Genomic DNA, 20,221 nt, shown 5'->3' with positions numbered 1-20,221 from the left:
CATCCTCGTAATGGAGGCTCATGGATCTGGTATCAGTGGGGCAGTGAATCTAGTTTGGGTTTTAGTTCAGATTTTAAAAGCACTACACAAAGAGCTGACTCCCACCTTAAAAACCCTGTTCAGCACCTTGGACAGCAACTTTAAGCTTGGGTTACCCCATAATCATTAAACACCAGTCAGTGTTTCCAAAACTCTGGTCTTCCATGGTATTTTGAACTTCACATCCCAGAATGTCTTATTGGTTGAGGAAACTAAGACATCTGAGAGCTGAAATCCAAAACACCCCCGAGTACTAGAGCTTGGGAATCACTGGACCAGTTTATCTTTCTCAACCCAACTATGGGGGTTTATCATGAAGATAAATGATCTTCTGTCTGTGTGAAGAAATGTGTATGGTGGTGCTCTAAGCCCTTTGAAGAAGGTTGGGATATGTAGTTGTATATCTGCCTTCCTTACCTGGCACCCTTCTCAAATGTGTTGGACTACAACTCCCATTCTCTCCAGCATTTGATCATGAAGATTAAGGCTGTTTAGAATTGCAGTGTGAAACCACTGGAGCAGAGGGCAAAATACAACATGGGAACTGTACTACCAAACAGTTACTGTCTCCAGTTCAGGTGCTGAATTCCCCAGCACAGAACTGTTGACTCTCACTAGCTGCTTTCCCTGTAGGTTTTCCCCATCTTTACCTGGAGATCCCAAGGATTGCATTTGCTACCTTCTGCATAGCAAGCAGTTGCTTTCATCTATGGGTTCTGCCCCCTTTCCTCTTCACAAATAAGTAGTGCATTACACCCACCATGGTATTTTGGGACCTTTACTTTGTCTGCTTGGTGCCCTGGCCCAATTCCATTGATGGACTTGGGAAAGTTTGCCATTACATCATCCTGTTTTCACTATCATGATGCCTCCCACCGGTGATATATTTGCCACAGTCATTTAGCCTTGCTTTGCTTTCATGCTTTCATGAGCCTCTCCGGGTTCCTCCAGCTTCTATTTTTGTTAATGCAAGTGGGCTGCGCATAAAATAAATTCATGTCAAAACCACTTGGGTTGCTTTGCAGGCAGTCTATGGATTACAAATTAAACTGGCCCTATAAATTGGAGTCTCTATTTCTATGTTAGTCTAAACAGAATGGAAAAGTTACTTTCTTTAGTACTTGAGCTTCTAGAATCCCTCCATAAGTGGTTATGTTGACTGTGGGAGTTTGGGATTTGTAGTACTAAAATGTAACTTTCCCAGGGATTTCTGTTTCTGTGTGCTTTGCACTACATTTTTTTTCATGTCAGAAGCAACTTGAAAAACTGCAAGTCATTTTTGGTGTGAGAGATTTGACCATCTGCAAGGACATTGCCCAGGGGAGACCCGGATGTTTTAACATCTCTCATGTCCTCGCATGGGAAGCTGGCGCTGATAGAAGGGAGCTCACCCTGTCTCAGGGATTCGAACCACCAACCTCCATATCAGCAGTTCAGTCGGCACAAGCATTCAACCCATTGTGCCACTGTGGCTCCTGCCCTACAATGAAAAACAAAGAACAGATAAGAAAAAAGACAGCTTCACCTAGCCCTTTTCCAGTTAATATTTGGTCATATCTCAGGCCAGGTATTGATCCAGCCAGCAGAGGTGGAATATAAAACTTTGAAACGATGCACTCAATTGACCTACTGTTAGAAGTGGAGGCTGGTGTGCCTCAAGTGAGTGCGGAACAGAGCCCTTAGATACTTTTTTTCCTCATGGAAAAACAGAATGGAAGAAAAGAAGAGGCTGAAACCCCCATCTCCCAGTAAACCAGCACCAGCCATTTTTCAGCTCAAAGTCTCCCTTTCCAGGCTGCAGTTTCACATGCAAAAACATGTGTCCTATGGGCACCCTTTGGGAAAATGGCTATTTTGCATTATGCAGTTAGTCCTTCACATTTGTTGGGGTTAGGGGTGCAGGACCACTGTGATAGTGGAAGCGTAAATTTTTCCTGAGAGAATAATAATAATAATAATAATAATAATAATAAATTTGTATTCTGCCCTATCTCCCCAAGGGGACTCAGGGCAGATTCTAGCATATACAGACATACACAGATACAAGGAAAACATTCAGTGCCTCAAAACAATGAAACACAGATACACAGATAAAGGTAAAGGCTTTGCCTTCATCTCTAACTCTAGGGTGGTGTTCATGTCCATTTCTAAGACAATGAGCCTGGGTTGCCTGTAGATACCTCCTAGGTCAATGTGGCTGGCAGGACTGCTTGGAACACCATTTACCTTCCCGCTGAAGCAATACCTATTGATCTACTCACATTTGCATGTTTTCGAACTGCTAGGTTGGCAGGAGCTGGGGCTAACAATGGGAGCTCACCCTGTCCTGCAGATTCAAACTGCCAAACTTCCAGTCAGCAAGTTCAGCAGCTCAACAGTTTAACCTGTTGTGCCATTGTGGCCCCTAAAGAGAGAAGACCTCTTTCTGTGAATCAGTGTGATCTTAGAGTCCAAATCCACTGAAAATAGATGATAGAGTTGTGCTCAAGGACCTATACATTTCTAGAGTTTTCTCTCTAGGTATTTTTATGCCCTCCAACACAACTCCAGTCCACTGCTTGCAGAAGATTAGTATATAGTTGCAATGGGAGACAGAGAGATTCCCAGAGAGGCCATATTAATCAAATTTGTGAGTAACCAAATCCACAAACATGAGACTCACAAATGTGGAGGACCGACTCTAATTCTCTCAAAGAAGAAATCGGTAAATTAATTTTCTGGTGTGTGTATTTTTTTTGTACAAGACCCATATTTTTCCTCTGTGACTAACTTGCAGCCAGCACATATCTGATGGAAAGTAGCAGCATGTGTCTGGGGACCTAAATACTGCTCCCGATAGTCTTCAGAAGTAGTATGACACACTTTAGTTGCTGAAAAATATTCTGTTAAGAGGCATCAGGAGACATGGGGTTTCTATCTTCACAAATGTCCTTGACAATCCTTACATCAAACTTTATCCATCCTTTACCTATATAGTTTTCTCACATGTGAAAACACTTGAACAATGAGTTTATCTTTATGGAGCTTGATTCTTTAATCATTTAGATAATTCCAAATGGTATTGGTATTTGCTATTGCTTGAGTTGTATATCTTGCTTTGTACTCAGGTGCCTGCTTCAATGAATCATAGAGTTGGAAGAGACCTCTTGGGCCATCGAGTCCAACCCCATTCTGCCAAGAAGCAGGAAAATCACATTCAGAGCACTAAACTAGTTGGCCATCCAGCCTCTGTTTAAAAGCCTCCAAAGAAGGAGCTTCCACTACATTCCAGGGCAGAGAGTTCCACTGCTAAACAGCTCTCACAGTTAGGAAGTTCTTCCTAATGTTCAGGTGGAATCTCCTTTCCTGTAATTTGAAGCCATTATTCCTCTTAGTCTCCAGGGCAGCAAGAAGCAAGCTTGCTCCTTCCTCCCTATGACTTCCTTTCACAATGGACTATTATTCAAAAAGCCATGGATGCAGGAGTGGGAATTTTGTGAAGGATGATGGGGAGGAAGGGGGAAATCATGGGAGAAAGACAGATTTGGGAAGTGAATTTTTAGCTTTTACTGAATACCCAACTATGTAGGTCTGGCCTTGTATGTGTGTATCATTGCCAAGTGCATGGAATTGGTGAATGTGGGGTTTGCAAGATTTCTCTGTGTTCTGCTAAAATGTATTCCATAGAAAATACATTTTTCACTATACCCTGTCATTCCTTGATGATGAATTATTCTCTCTTTCTTATGAAGGACATCAACCAGAAACTTCAGGAAGACAACCAGGAGCTGAGAGACCTTTGTTGCTTCTTGGATGATGACCGGCAGAAAGGCAAAAAAGTCTCCCGAGAGTGGCAGAGACTTGGCCGGTACAGTGCTGGCGTCATGCACAAAGAGGTTGCCTTATATTTGCAGAAGCTCAAGGAACTGGAAGTGAGACAGGAAGAGGTGGTGAAGGAGAACTTGGAACTGAAAGAGCTTTGTGTCTTGCTGGATGACGAGAAGGGTGGTGTTGCTGGCTGTAGGAACTCAATCGATAGCCAAGCCAGCCTCTGCCACCAATTAAATGCCACCACCGCCTTCATAAGGGACGTCGGTGATGGAAGCAGCACTTCCAGCACTGGCAGCACAGACAGCCCTGATCATCACAAGCACCATGCTAGCTCGAGTCCTGAACATCTCCAGAAAACGAGGAGCGAGGGGAGTCCCGAGCATCAGAAGCACAGGAGCGCTAGTCCCGATCACCTCCCCAGACGCAGGAGTTCTGGAAGTCCTGATCACCAGAAGCATTTGAAAGGGCCAAGCCCAGAGCACCACAAAACACATGGCAAAGGTGCCCCAGATCAGCAGAAGCACAGCTGTAGCAGCCCAGAAACCTTGCCAAAGCACATGCTGAGCAGTAGCCCTGAACATTTTCAAAAACATCGCCCCGGGAGCAGCCCGGAGCTCCAGAAGCACAGCGGAAGCGCCAGTCCGGAGCTTCTTCAAAAACATACCTTGAGTGGAAGCACAGAGCACCTCCCCAAAGTGAGAGGCACGAGCCCTGAGCATCTCAAACAGCACTACGGGGGAAGCCCTGAGCATCTGAAACACTTGGGTGGTGGCAGCAGAGAAGGCACTTTGAGGAGACAGGTGGTGGATGATCTGTCACCCCATCACAGAGGCCTCTACAATGGAATGAATGGTGGGTTTTCACTATGTTCTTTTTAATGATGGTGGGAGTACAGTCAGCCCTGCATATTTTCTAGGGTTAGGGGTGCAAGAACTCCACAAAAGTGGAGAAAGCACAAATAAAAGTCCTGCATTTCTTCTTCAGCTAATACTAATACTACACATAATACTTTATTTGTAACCCACCCAGTCTCCATGAGTGGACTCAGCTCTCTAGGTTCTCCAACACAACTCTGCCATAAGCTGACCATAGAATTGTACTAGAGGACCTAGAGATTTCTGGAGTGGTATCCTCTCTTAAGTCCTTTAGGCAGCTCTGTGGTCAATGTCCAGAAAAAAGTTGACCACATAATTGCACTGGAAGATATAGAGATTCTTAGAAAGAACATTTTAATCAAATCTGGGAGTAATCAAATCTGCACAAGTGAACCAACCAATATGGAGGGCTGGCTGAACTTGAAAATTATTCATGCTGTTGAGTTGTGGAAAAAAGGGAATCAGTCATTCTCATATGTGTGCGTGTTGTGTGTGCGTGTTGTGTGTTATGATGTAATGCCTCTGTTGCAACATGGGGCAGGACATGCAGTTGTTCTGCTTCTCCCGCTGGTGATTTAGGAGGATAAGTGCAGGTGACGTTGAAGGATGGGCTGCCGGAGGAGGCCACACAATAGTGGCATCTATAGGGAAGTGTCTCGCCTGCACAAAGAGGCATTGAAAGATGGTATTCCTCTAGGCTGAAGCTAATGTACCGTGTAGAGAACATGAGAGCACGTCTGCTCGATGTGGAAGAGAGAGATAAGAGCTAGAAGGGGTGGGAGAAGCCTCCTTTTCACAACTTGAGGGAAGAGCATATGGGCAGGTGGAGAGGCATCTACGCAAGCAATAACTGGATGCTGATTCTGCCTTCAGGAACTGGGTTGCTTCTCCTATGTTTCATTGGTACTTAAGGATGTGTCACTAAAGGAAGGACAGAGTTTGGGAAGCTACAGGTGTTGAACTACAACTCCTTGAATATCATAGCAGGCATAACCATTGGGAAATTTTGGGATTTACAACCCTCCAAAGTAGTTTTGTAAAGCTTTGGACATTTATCAAAAGCCTGCCTGATGCATGATTTTTAAAATCACAGAAGTCTTCCTAGTCTTCACCGTTGGCAATCTTCATTTGCTTTTGCTCCTTAATTTTGTACTTATCAGTGAATTGTTGAACAGCAACTATTATTATTATTATTATTATTATTATTATTATTATTAGATCTTCTCCTAGTGCAGTGGTTCTCAACCTTCCTAATGCCACGGCCCCTTAATACTCTTCCTCATGTTATGGTGACTCCCAACCATAAAATTAGTTTCATTGCTACTTCATAACTGTCATTTTGCTGCTGTTATGAATAGTAATGTAAATATCTGATATGCAGGATGTATTTTCATTCATTGTACCAAATTTGGCACAAAGACCCAATACACCCAAATTTAAATACTGGTGGGATTGGGGGAGGGTATTGATTTTGTCCTGTGGGAGTTGTAGTTGCTGGGATTTATAGTTCACCTACAATTAAAGAGCATTCTGAACCCTTCCAATGATTGAATTGGGCCAAACTTCTCACACAGAACCTCCATGACCAATAGAAAATACTGTGTTTTCTTGTGGTCTTTGGTGACCCCTCTGACACCCCCTTGCTGCCCTTCCAGGAGTCCCGACCCGCAGGTTGAGAAACACTGTCCTAGTGTGACAATATAGCGAATTGCAAGTGCAGAATATCAGCTTTTGGGATTCCCGACCTCTCTTTCCATACCTTGGTGTCAGTGTTGTATCATGAACTTTATTTCTCCTGGAAATTTTGGTAGCAGCCATAGAACACTCTTGGGATATGAGTTCCGCATTTTAGTGTTTACTTCTTGTACTTTTGCTTGTAAATTTAATTGCTTTTCCATGGATTTTAAAAAACAAATGAAAATGTATTCCTTGACATTTAGCCGTATGAAATGTAGTTTGCAACCGTAGGTTGACATTTTAACGGATGTTTCTTTAGAATGCACATTTGTTTCAACTGGCAGAGTAGGAGGATATGCCAAAATCTTGCACAATGCAATGTTTTTAAGGCTGGGTCATTTCCCAAACAGGCAGTTGGTACTCTGCAAGAGAAACAGCCCTTTCATGTTGTACTGCAACTCCCATTATTCATGTACAATATAGCTGTGCTGGCTGAAAATTATGTGAGTTGTAGTCCATGTCAGCCGCATGGTGCCATATGGGGGAAAGAAGAATTTTTTTTTATACTTAATGATTGTGAATAAGATTGATAGGCAAAAGTAACACATAGCAAAAAAAGGTTACTTGTAATTAATTCCTTGTTCCAAGATTTACATAAATTATATTATACTTATGATTCAATGAAGAATCATTATTGACTGGTGAACACGATAGAGACAATCTTGTGCAATAACTGATACTTCTACTTGTTGCATATCTTCTTCTTGAATAGTGGTCATCTGCATAGGTGGAGTCAGGCCCGTAGCCAGGATTTTGTTTCGGGGGGGGGGGGGGCTGAATTTTTTTCAGGGGGGTTTCGGGGGGGGGGTTGAGTCTGAGTGAAAGAGGGTCTAGCCTAGCAAACCTTTTGTATCATTACCCCAATACCCCCATTCATATAGGATATATTGAGTATGGTGATCAGATCATGATATGAATAAACATAACAGTTTAAATAATGCACCAGTAAGGCCTTTTCGCGAACCACCATGAGAATTTTAGGGGGGGGGGGCTGAAGCCCCTCAAGCCCCCCCCCCCCCCAGGCTACATGCCTGGGTGGAGTCTTTCTTCTCTTTGTAGGGGGAAAAACATAGTTCCCTAGGGTTCAATAAATCAAAGCTTGAAGCAGTAGTTTATTTAGAAAGATACAATATTGGGCATATTCTAGCATGCAGGACATGAATCAGACCAGCACTAAGGCAGTATGACATTCTTGCAAAATTATATGGCACCAGCAATTAACCCATAGAAGGACTCTGACAATAATATAAACTAACCAATAATGAGCATGCACTATTTCCAAAAATACGTGTTTGACTAGTTCTAACTAGTTGGCTTAAACACATTAAGATGTCTGAGGACATGGGTCAGAATGCCCTATACATTTTAACTTGAAAAACTTAAGTTGAGAACACACTATTGACTTTAGCTAAGTCAACTTGCCCTCCATCATGTCTCTACATTGTTGTTGTTGTGTGCCTTCAAGTTCTTTCTGACTTATGGTGATTCTATCGTGGTTTTTTTCCTGGCAAGATTTGTTCAGAAGGAATTTGCCTTTACTTCTTCTGAGCCTGAGAAAGTGTAATGTGTTCACTGTCACCTAGTGAATTTCTATGACCAAGCAGGAATTCAGGTCCTGGTCTTCAGAGTTGCAGTCCAGCACTCAGTCTACTATACCATGCTAACTCTCTTGGCTAACTTTGGCATTATAATCACTTTCTTACCTCTCCTCCTCACTTTGTTCTCTATCCATGACTTATACATCAAGGGCCATGTAGGAAATGGTTGCTCTGAATCATAGCATTTCAGAGTTGAAAGGAGTATTGGAGGCTATCAAGTTTAATGCCCACAACAGTGCATGACTCTTGCAATGACTGCATGCTGTAGGAAAACATTTTGGAGGATCTCTGTGCTTGTATTTTAACTTGCTTCATGGACTTGCTGCACTGATATGCTGGTTGAAATTTTTAGTGTCGTTGGATGTGGCCATCCATCTAAGGGTGACAGACCTTAAGCTGCTGGCTGCCAGTCCCTGGTAAATTTCCAGAAAAGAAAGAAACAACTGTTTGAGGATCATAAATATGATGCTGGTCCTTTGTTGTTGTCTGTCTTCTAATTGTTTCCAATTTACGACGACTGTATCACAAAGGGGTTTTTTTTTGGCAAGGTTTGTTAAAGGATGGGATTCCCTTTGACTTCCTCTGAAGCCTTAGAGCAGTGGTTCTCAACCTGTGAGTCCCCAGATGTTTTGATCTTCAACTCCCAGAAATCCTAACAGCTGATAAACTGACTGGGATTGCTGGGAGTTGTAGGCCAAAACATCTGGGGTTCTCAACAACAAGTTGAGAACCACTGCCTTAGAGAGTATGGCTTGCCCAAAGTCAGTTAGTAGTTTTCCATGGCTACAAGATGTTGAACTTGTTCTGGAGTACATCGGATTGCTTCTTTAAAGAATGGAGTGAAAACCCTTGAATGGATTCATGGTTTTACTGACTTTGGGGCCATCTGCAGCCTTTGGAGACTGTTGGATGATCTTGGGTTTTATTATTTGGAGAGAAGGAGGAAAACTTTTTCCTTTCCATTTTGTACTCCATGTATTTTTTTTTTTACATATCTCTTACTGTGATTCCCTTTACATCCCTTGCTGACACTAGTTGTCCCTTTTGGCCCCCTTTTAGCTTTACAGTATCCTCAAGGATGTTAATAGAACAATGTGTGGAAGGCTCAGCTGAGCTTGCACAATGGCTCTATATAACTATACTAAGATATTGTCACTTTTATTTTTAAAATTCTTCTCTAATAAATCTCAACAAAGCGTCACACCTTCCTGACCACACCCAGTATCAATTGAGTATGCAAGCTGGCAATGTTGCATACAAAAAATCAAGCAGTGCAACAAACTTACACAATCTTTGTAAGAAACACAAAATAAGGCATCTTCATCTTACAGCAAATGAGAGATCAAAATAAACCTTGAAGTAAATAGCTATTCCACCATAGCCTCCTTCAAAGTAGCTTCTCCAAACTGCTCCCCAGACCAAAGCCTTTGTCCATAGGTCTCCTCAGAGAAAAGGCTCTCCAGAAGCTCTCCATCCTGCTGGAACTCCATGCTGGCTCTCCAGAATGTATTCAACAGAACTCAAACAGATATAGCCCCTTGGGTTTGGTCCAAGATTGCTGGTTGACCTACTTTCCAGCTGCTCATGATAACTACACACAATAAAGTTTTCTTCACATGTATTCATATGGTCCTGCAAGGACTTAGCACAACAAAGGTAAAGGTAGAGGTTTTCCCCTGACATTAAGTCTAGTCAAGTCTGACTCTGGGAGATGGTACTCATCTCCATTTCTAAGCCGAAGAGCTGGCATTGTCTGTAGACACCTCCAAGCTCATGGTGCCAGCATGGCTGCATGGAGTGCTGTTATCTTCTTGCAGAAGCAGTACCTATTGATCTACTCACACTTGCATGTTTTCGAACAGCTAGGTTGGCAGAATCTGGGCTTAACAGCAGGAGCTCACCCCACTCCCCGGATTTGAACCGCCAACCTTTCAGTCAGCAAGTTCAGCAGCTCAGTGGTTTAACCCGTTGCACCACCATGGGACCTTGGAATATAGTCTACAGCACCTGAAATACCTTGGTGGTCTCCTATCCAGGTTAGCTTCCAGGATGAGATAGGATTTGGTGCCTCTAGGGGTCTGTGGGGGGTGGAGAAACACAAGAAATATCTGTGGTTACATGTTGGGAGAAGAGGAGGAACTTCAAGCAGCTTTCCATCTCTAGCATCATCCTTGTGTTTTGGGATGCTGCCTCCATTGTTCTCCCTGCCTCAGATTCCCCTAAAATCGTTAATATCTGTTTCTGTGCTGTGATATGACTCACAAATACTGGATGTGATGTATCAGTATCAATGAATATGTATAAATGGAGGTCCTTAGTGTGTTCTTGAAGCATTCCTGGATTGTTTTATTCCAAATCTCTTACATTACAACCCTTTTGTTTCACAGAGAGTTCTGCTTTGGGTTGCTCTTCCTTCTCCTCCTCCTTTTTTGCATCTAAGGAAAATATCAAAGGCTGACGGCTTTGCTTCTCGCTCCCTGTTGAGGTTATTAATGAGCAAAAAGTAAAAGTGCTGACTAACACTCTCTGGCACGTATCGCTGGAGGTGCCATAGATCAGGGAAGGAACAAGTCCTTTGCAGAACCAGCATTCATTTAAGGTGGGGAGGTGTAGCAGGGAATGTTGAGCATTGAGTCCTTGGGTTTTTAATTTTCCTTCTGGATTATTTTTTGCTAAACATTTTGGCAGTACTTCTGCAGACTTTAGTCCCTGATATCCCTCTTTTGCTTCCTGCATACAGTATGCATTTTGGTGACAGCTTTCAGCATTTAGCAGTGCAGTGTTAGAAGAAGTGATGACTAAAGGATTACTGAAATTTACAAGTGTATGAATATAGGGTGGTGTGGGGCTTTCTGAATTTAGTCCCATCTACACTGGCATATAATCTAATTTGAAGTGCATTATAATGGTTAGCGTAGCCTCACTGCCATACAATCCAGTTCAATCCAGTTAATCTGCATTCTGAAACTGGATTATATGGTAGTGTAGATGGGGCCACAAGGTTCTAGAGTGCAGTAACAAAACTTGCAGTCCACCAGGCCAGCCAAATCTACACTTCTTCTGTGTAGGTAAAGGTAAAAGTTTTCTCCTAACATTAAATCTAGTTGTGTCTGACTCTAGGGTTGGTGCTCACCTCCATTTCTAAGACGAAGAGCTGGCATTGTCCATAGACACCCCCAAGGTAATGTGGCTGGCATGACTGCATGGAGCGCCATTACCTTCCTGCCGGAATGGCACCTATTGATCTACTCACATTTGCATGTTTTTGAACTGCTAGGTTGTCAGAAGCTGGGGCTAACAGCGGGAGCTCACCCGACTCCCTAGATTTGAACCACCGACCTTTCAGTCAGCAAGTTCAGCAGCTCAGTGGTTTAATTCGCTGTGCCACCAGGGGACCCATACACATCTTATGTGTATGTACCTCAAAAATGAGTTGCTAACAAGTATTTGGCAGGCTACAATACATAACTAATTGAGTTGATTTTGTTGTTGTTATTTATATATGTCTCACATTTGCCTCGTTACTGAATTCAAAAGTTAAAACACACAGTTAAAACTTTTGCAGTGTCATAAATAAAAACATACAAAAAGTATGCAATCAAAATGCAACTAAATTACAGCTGCAAATTACTCATAGAATTAAATTACTCATAGAATTAAAACCAATTAAAATGAATCCATTAAAGACTTCAGGATCCATTAAGATCAGCACAATAATCCCTGACAGGAAAAGCTTGTCAGATTAGAAAGTTTTCCACTTGCTAATGATAGGAAGGACAGCAAGGAAGAAGTTTCAAATCCGGGGAACAGCCATTGAGAAGGTCCTCTCCTTTGTTCTCATCTGACATGTCTGGAGGTGCATCTACACTGCAGAATTAGTGCAGTTTGACACCACTTTAACTACCATAATTAAACGCTATGGAATCCTGGTCTTTAGACTTCTCAGGGCCTTTCCAGACAGGCCCTATATCCCAGGATCAGATCCCAGATTTTCTGATTTAAACTGGATTATATGAGTCTGCACAGCCAGATAATCTGGGATAAACAGAAAAACTGGGATCAGATCCTGGGTTAAAGGGCTTGTATGGAAGGACCCTCAGTCAAAAAGTGCAGGTGCCTCACCAACCACAAATTTCATAAGCCCATAACATTGAGACGTGACAGTTGAAGTAGTGTCAAACTTCATTAATTCTATATTTTAGATACACTCTGGGGTAGTGATGAGACCAGTGCTGAAAACCTTAGGTCCATGTAGCTTCATATATGAAGATACAGTCTTTCAGATCACCTTGACCCAAGCTGTATAGGGCTTTATGGGTCACAATGAGCACTTTGAATTGTCCTCCGAAATGGACTGGTGGTCAGTGAACAAAGCAATTGTTATGTTCCCTGTAGCCAGCCTTAGCTAACAAGTTGGCTGTGGCTCTTTGAATTGAAGTTCTTCAACACCCTTCAAAGGCAGTTCCATACAAAATGTTTTATAACAAACTTAAATGGGTTGCAACTAAAGCACGGGTCCCTGGGGTCAGATCAAACATTTCCAAGTTTCTATGAAAAGTTGAGATGAAAAGTTTAAATTACGGAGGAAAGATATCATGAAGTACAGTAGAGACAGAAAGTAAAACAGCTATTTCTTACTTACTGGCTCTCTTAACTTGAATATCATTGCTAGGAATTAATTTCATGACCACTTAGGACAGTGTTTCTCAACTGGGTCGTTGTAGGTTTTTTCAGGCTATATGGCCATGGTCTAGAGGCATTCTCTCCTGACGTTTTGCCTGCACCTATGGCAAGCATCCTGAGGATGCTTGCCATAGATGCAGGCGAAACGTCAGGAGAGAATGCCTCTAGACCATGGCCATATAGCCTGAAAAAACCTACAACAACCCAGTGATTCCGGCCATGAAAACCTTCGTCAATACAGTGTTTCTCAACCTTCCTCATGCCACAACCACTTAATACAATTCCTCATGTTGTGGTGACACCCAACCATAAAAATATTTTCATTGCTACGTCATAACTGTAATTTTGCTGCTGTTAGGAATCGTAATACAAATATCTGATATGCAGTATTTATTTTCATTTACTGGTCCAAATTTGGCACAAATACCAGATATGTCCAAATTTGAATACTGGGGGGGGGGGGGGGATCTATTAATTTTGTCATTTGAGAGTTGTAGTTGCTGGGATTTATAGTTAAACTACAATCAAAGAGCATTCTGAACTCCACTAATGATGGAATTGAACCAAACTTGGCAGAAAGAACTCCCATGACCAAGAGAAAATGCTGGAAGGGTTTGGTGGGCATTGACCATGAGTTTTGGCGTTGTAGTTCACCTACATCTAGAGAGCACTGTGAACTCAAACTATGATAGATCTTGACCAAACTTGGCACGAATACTCAATATTCCCAAATGTGAACACTGGTTGAGATTGGGGAAAATAGATTTGACATTGGGGAGTTGCTGGGATTTGTAGTTCACCAACAATCAGAGGGCATTCTGAACCCCACTAACAATAGAATTGGCCAAACATCCTACACAGAACCCCCATGCCTTGAAGTGAATCTCTGGTGCAAACATCACATTCTCCCTTGCCTGCACATGCATACCACACTGCTATTCACAGAGCACGCCTACTCACCAAGTCCCCACTAAGTCTCAGAAACAGCCCTCCCATTGCCTGAGAGGCCAGCTGAGAGGCTGGCCAATCATAGTGGAGGAGGGCTTTTGGTGGGAGGATTCATTATCTTTTTCCAATAAGGAAGAGAAGGACAGAGATCTTCAGCCTTCTCCGCCAAAGGGGTTCCTAAGAACATCCGAAATTTGTATTGTCAAAGGCTTTCATGGCCAGAATCACTGGATTGTTGTAGGTTTTTGGGGCTATATGGCCATGTTCTAGAAGCATTCTCTCCTGACGTTTTGCCTGCATCTATGGCAGGCATCCTCAGAGGTTGTGAGGTCAGAAATATGTTTTCTAATGGTCTTTGGCGACCCCTTTGAAACCCCCTCGTGATGCCTCCCAGGGATCCTGACCCCCAGGTTGAGACACACTGACTTTGAGTTTTCATTTGCTATGAACATTTTCCCCCAAATGAGCTAGTCTCATTTCTTTTGACAATTAGTAAACTGGAATTTTGCCAGCTGAAAAGAAGAGAATAAAAATATTGCTGTATTGCTGTTTGTTTTTTCCTACAAAAACCTTGTTTTGCAGAAGGAATTTTGTAGATTTATTGCAGCGTTTTTGTAGTGTTGGAAATACCCACTAGAGGTGAATAAATGTTGTTTTAAACATTTCAGCTTATTTGCCACCCTACCTTAGAAACACCTGGAGCCATTAAAAGAAAAGTACCAAAAAGAAAAGTAGAATTAAGAAGAGCTTTTGGAGCATTAGGCCTTCTGTATCGTGCTAGCCAACTCTCATGCCTTCTGGAAATGGGTCTCTAGGAATTCTTTGAATGAGGTTCATGTGTTCACAGATGGTTTGCTATTTCCTTCCTCTGCCTACAGCACCTGGTATTCCTTGCAAACTCTCCATTTAGGTTTTAGCCATTCTTAACCTTGTATAGTATCCTGGTCCTGAAGCTGTATCTTATTAGATCAGGTCAGAGCATTGAATGTTTTGTTTTTGGATGATAACTCCCTAAATCTCCCAACATTGTCAATTCAGAGTTAGGCTGTTTTCACACAGGCCCAATTGGGAGTAAAATCAGCTGGCTAAAATCCCGCCTTTCTGGATACCTTCCCTGCTTTATCCACCACTCCCGTCCTTCCATTTTGGCATAAAACTTACCTGAAATATTTCCAAAAGGAAGCACAAGGCTCCTAACGAGCTCCATGTGCATCAAAATGATGCTAGGAGCTTAAGAGGCCCAAGGATGCAGGATAGGCATGGCAATCCCGAGAGTCAGTCCCTGCACCCGCCATACCTTGGAAGGTGCAGACCTTTTTGGAAGAACTGCACCTTCCCAGATATTTTTGTAGCCCTGAATTATCATGAGGGTTTGTTTGGATGGCTCATTATAATGCACTCCCTACACTGCATTTTCAAGCAGTATAGATGCGGCTTTAGACTAATGAGGTCAAACTCTCAGGCAAATGAAATCTGCACTTTGTGATGTCAACATCTCACCGTTCTTTTAAATGGAGATGCCAGGAATTTAACATGAGGCCTCCCCTACTGCAGAGCATGTAGTCTACCATTGAGTCTGGTGGTTCCCCAAACAATTCAACCTTTTTAGCCTTTAGCTATGTTCTTAGAGAACAGTAAACCAAGATTCCAGGAATGATCTTATTTTGAATGAACTGCATGATAGTGGTTTGATTTGGCCATGTCTACATTTGCCAGTAAATTGGGGGCCACTCTGGAGCATAAATATTGGAGTTATAGGACATCCCTGTGATGGCCAGGAGTTTACACAGAGCATTTTGGTAGGTTAGGAGTGGTGATTGTGGCAACGCAGGCATTCCCCAGAGAAATTACATTGAGGCTTGTGCATAGTAGACATGCCTAAAACTGACCTGTGCCTTGGGAAAAATATCCAAACTCTTAAATATTACCATATATATTTATGGGTAAATCTTGAAATTTCAGTCAAATAATTAACCCAAAAGAAACTGGTTTGACTTATCCATGGGTGGGTGTGAGTACTGTACCTTGAGTCTCATCCAAAGAAATAAACAAAGAAAAAGAACAGAAGTATTACCTTTTCAGAGTAGAGTAGCAAAGACAAGAGTTTAGTCTGTCCCAGGAGAACCTAACTCTTCTCTTTCCATCTTGGCATTTTTGAATGTCCTTGTGGGGAAATGGCAGTGTTGGTTAGGAGCAGTTGTCCTGAGTTGGCATTGGTGTTTTCCCCTCTCTGCAGAATTACTCTCAACATATCCACAGGTCACATCAAAATCTGTAATTTTGGTCCCCAAACTTGCCCTTGATTTATACATGAGGTCAGCTTACATATAAATATATACAGTACATCTAGTCCCATCTCACACTATGCTTTTAGCCTCAGCCACTTCTGGAACACAGCATGCACCATCTGTCCCAATTGGTGTCTGGTTAATGTACTCTGTATTTTCCTTTTCATTTCTCCTGCTCTGCTGTGTACCATTCCCAGTTTGCTTCTTCCTTCCTTTTTTCTTTTTGAATACCCTCTCCTGCAGCATCTTACTGAACAGCTGGGTTTTATAGCTGGTTTTACAGCCAGAAATTTTTGCCTGTGCATTATGGCCATGCTGCTGCTGTCTGTTTCTTGGCATTTCCAAACATTCCAGTTAACCTTGTTGTCCGGTTCAGGAAACACTCAAATAAACCACAAGAAGACTATGAACAAATGGAGAATGTGGCATTTGAAGGCCAAGGGTACCAACGGCCAAATTGGGAAGTGCTTGGGAACATTTTCCCATCTGATGTGATAATCATGGGTTGGATATTTTAGACTCTAGGTCTATTTTTCATGAAATAAATTGAGGTTGTTTGGAGGTGTGAAGCAGCCAGAACCAAGAAAATCTCAGGCATACATGCTTGTTTAATAGTGTTTCCACTAGGGACAATGATGGGTCTGGAGCTGCTACACAAGCATGATGAAATAAATAGATTGCATTCACAGGTCATGATACACTGGGAATGAGTAACTTCTGCATGGCTGGAAGCCATTTTTCTGGTTGACCAACTTCCTGGGAGCATAATACCCAAAGGGTTCAGATGCCTTAAGGGAAAATGGTTGGAGCTTAACTAATCCTCCAACATTTCACATCTGAAAATTAGGACATGTGATGTCAAGCAAGATCAAAGTATGATGAAGATGGCAAACATTATTGATGTGGAAGAGCATGCAAAGTAGGAGAGGCTGCAGCTGTATGTCTTTGCCTGAATTTACTGGGAAGGGCAAGATTCTCCCTAGTCTTCCTTCTTTTTCTTTGTGTACTAATTGAATGCAAATTTTGTTTGAACTTTGACCTCAGTTCATAACAATGGAAGTAAAAGTGAGAGGAAGAGAGAAAAAATAGGACATTTTAAAAACTTTGGACAATAGAGACTTAATTAGAACTGTTCTTGCTAGACATGTGCATGAAATTCATTCCTACCATTTGTTTCGTGTCTTTTGTTTCATTGTCTGAGAGGGATAGTCTTCCAGGATCAGTGTGCTGGTGGGTCTGTAGGTGACTTTGGAGCCCTATTCTTGATCTGCATCTTCTCCCGCAGTGAGGGCATTGGTTTCCAGGTGGAAGGCGATCCCAGTCAGGATTGGCTTGACGCACCTTCCTCTTGGCACGCTTCTCTCTTTCACCCTCCATTTGTGCCTCTTCAAATTCTACAACACTGCTGGTCACAGCTGACGTGCTCAAGGGCCAGGGCTTCCCAGTTCTCAGTGTCTATGCCATAGTTTTTAAGGTTGGCTTTGAGCCCATCTTTAAATCTCTTTTCCTGCCCACCAACATCCCATTTTCTTGAATTTGGAGCAGAGCAACTGCTTTGGGAAATGGTAGTCAGACACCCAGACAACGTGGCTGGTCCAGCAGAGTTGATGGCGGAGGACCATCGCTTCAATACTGGTGGTCTTTGCTTCTTCCAGCACGCTGAAATTTGTCCGCTTGTCTTCCCAAGAGATTTGCAGGATTTTCCAGAGTGCCCTTCTTGCATTAAGATTTTGTTGTCATTTTAAAAGATCTATCAATTTTAATAAATGTAATATTCTTGTATTAACACATGCATCTGATGCAGTAGAATACACCTAGAATGGCTTATGTTACAATCTTCTTTCTCTGAGTCTCAAAGGTGCTGCAATATCGCTTTGCTTATTCATCCAGACTAAAAGGCTGTCTTTGCATTAATTACAGTTCATTTAAGTTTAAAATTCATTTCATTTTTTAATATAAAGTGATTTTTCAATTTTACATTTTGGGAAACCATGATTTTTCAATTCACGTACTATTTCAGAGTACTATCCACATGAGCAGAAGCAGCAAGTTAAAAGATTTTTTCCCCAATTGAATGAAAAATGAAAGGCTTCCTACTCTATTTGACTTTGAAATGCTTAGAAATCTTTCCAAAGGTTTCTGCTCAACTGGTAATTGAGAAGGTAATTGGCCATACTAGTCAATTGCACATTTAGCAGTTTGCTGCTGAATTCTGGTGATAGACTGTATTGCTGATATTTAATTGCATTTGATGAATTTTTTAAATTTTAAAATTTATCTGTGCTTGGGGGCAAAAAAAAAAAAAAAAGACCAGAGGGAGAAAAATACAACCAATATCTCACTTAAAGGTAAAGGTTTCCCCCTGACATTAAGTCTAGTGTGACTCTGGGGTGTGCTCATCTCCATTTCTAAGTGAAAGAGCCACCGTTGTCCATAGGCGCCTCCTAGGTCATGTGGCCAGCATGACTGCATGGAGCATTGTTACCTTCCCATTGGAGCAGTACCTATTGATCTACTCACATTTGCATGTTTTCAAACTGCTAGGTTGGCAGAAGCTGGGGCTAACAGCGGGAGCTCACTCCACTCCCCAGATTTGAACCGCTGACTTTTCGGTCAGCAAGTTCAGCAGTTTAGTGGTTTAACCCATTGTGCCACCGGGGACACCACCTGATAAACCATGGTGTACTTGGTTGAATGTTATTTTTGTTCGATTCCTCAGTTACAAACCATAGTTTATTTATCCAGTTCCAAACCACAATAACAAACCATGTTTTGGTTTACGCTTATGCACTCTGCCTTGTTTTAAATCAAGCCGTAGTGGTTCCTAGTGAGAACATTTGTTCCAAAACACCTGGAGGACCAAAGTCAGGAACCACTGCTATAGAGTCACACTGAGGGACCTCGGCCTCTTTTATACTGCGATATAAAATCCAGATTATCTGCAGTGAATTGGATTATATGGCAGTGTAGATTCATATGATCCAGTTCAAAGTAGATGTGTGGATTATCTACTTTGATAATCTGGATTATATGACAGTATAGAAGAAGCCCTGGCGGTTCCTAGGGAGAATATCTATTCCATAAATAATCAAACTAAAGGCAAACTTGTAAATATAGAGCACCAAGTGTATAACCTTAGAATCCCCTGGGGATGTTGGGAATTGTAGTCCAACACCTCCAGACTTTGATTAAGCATCTTTCTATTTTCAGGGTTTTCCAAGGTAGGTGAAAATATTTATAACACCTTTTTGTAATAAAACTCACTGGGGAAGAATTGCACCATTTAGCATTGCTTGCGATTTCTTGTAAGCCAACAGCGAAGGTGAAAAACAAACTCCATGTCACATCTCCATAAAGCTGGCTTCCCAGGCCACTATTTATGGCTCCCATGGGGATAGCACTAGTCTCATAGCCATCCTAGGCCATTTGGGAATGCTCCCAGTTCCTTATTTCAGAGCATTAGCTTTGAAATTACACACTGGGGGAAAAGGTGGGGGAACGAAAACGTGGCAGATAAGTTAGCTGAAACAGGTTTTCTGAAGTGTACCTTTAATTAAGTTTTCCTCGCCGGCAGGCTCTCCGATTCAAAGCCACACACTTTCCTCCCAAGTGTAGCTTGCTGTCGTGACCTCCTTCCCCACCTCATTCTGATTTTCAAGAGCCTTCACACACTTCTGGTGCTTGACCTCCGGCGAACAGATTTCGATTAGCGCCAGATTGTTTGATGCCACAGAGACGTCTGCACCTGCTTAATGTGCTGCATCAGTAAATTAGGAGACTCGGCATGGCTGGACAGAGAGCCTTCAAAGACGAAAATCTAAAGGTGGAGAAAGTCATGCCTGGCTTGTAGAAAAACATTCCTCTACTTCCCTAAGTGGGAAGAAATCAGAGTTTAGAGGTTTTAGTGAAGAACATGTGCTAGGGGACCTGGGAGCAAGGCCCCATCTACACTGCCATATAATACAGTTTCAGAACTAACTGCATTGAACTGGATTATATGGCAGTGTAGACTCATATAATCCAGTTCAATGTGGTTCAATCTGCATTATATTAATCTACACTGACCATTAGTATAAAGTTCAAAATAGTCCTCAATGCCTTAGTTCTCTAGTTAGTGTTGTACTAATTCCCAGGTGATGAAGCATACTGGGAGTTACAGTCCAACAGTGTCTTCTTCTCTACAGTCAGTACCCATGGAAGGTGAGAGGAAGCTCTTGCCATTTTTCTAAGCACAACTTTTTGA

At 42.2% G+C, this 20,221-nt stretch overlaps 1 protein-coding gene across 6 annotated transcripts in view; it reads left to right on the top strand.

The window, feature by feature from the left end:
• CCDC85A (coiled-coil domain containing 85A) overlaps positions 1 to 20,221 on the top strand; it is a 205,019-nt gene that overhangs the window by 4,772 nt on the left and 180,026 nt on the right. For all 6 annotated transcript variants that reach the window (XM_060754607.2, XM_060754609.2, XM_060754608.2 and 3 more), the window contains exon 2: positions 3,771 to 4,701. In XM_060754607.2, the coding sequence (XP_060610590.2) occupies positions 3,771 to 4,701 (931 nt within the window). The remainder of the gene's footprint in view (positions 1 to 3,770; positions 4,702 to 20,221) is intronic.

The sequence above is a fragment of the Anolis sagrei genome, chromosome 1 (genome assembly GCF_037176765.1).
Source record: "Anolis sagrei isolate rAnoSag1 chromosome 1, rAnoSag1.mat, whole genome shotgun sequence".
Classification (NCBI taxonomy): domain Eukaryota; kingdom Metazoa; phylum Chordata; class Lepidosauria; order Squamata; family Dactyloidae; genus Anolis; species Anolis sagrei.
The sequence above is the reverse complement of the archived record's forward strand: the minus strand, read 5'-3'. Positions and strand labels throughout refer to the sequence as shown.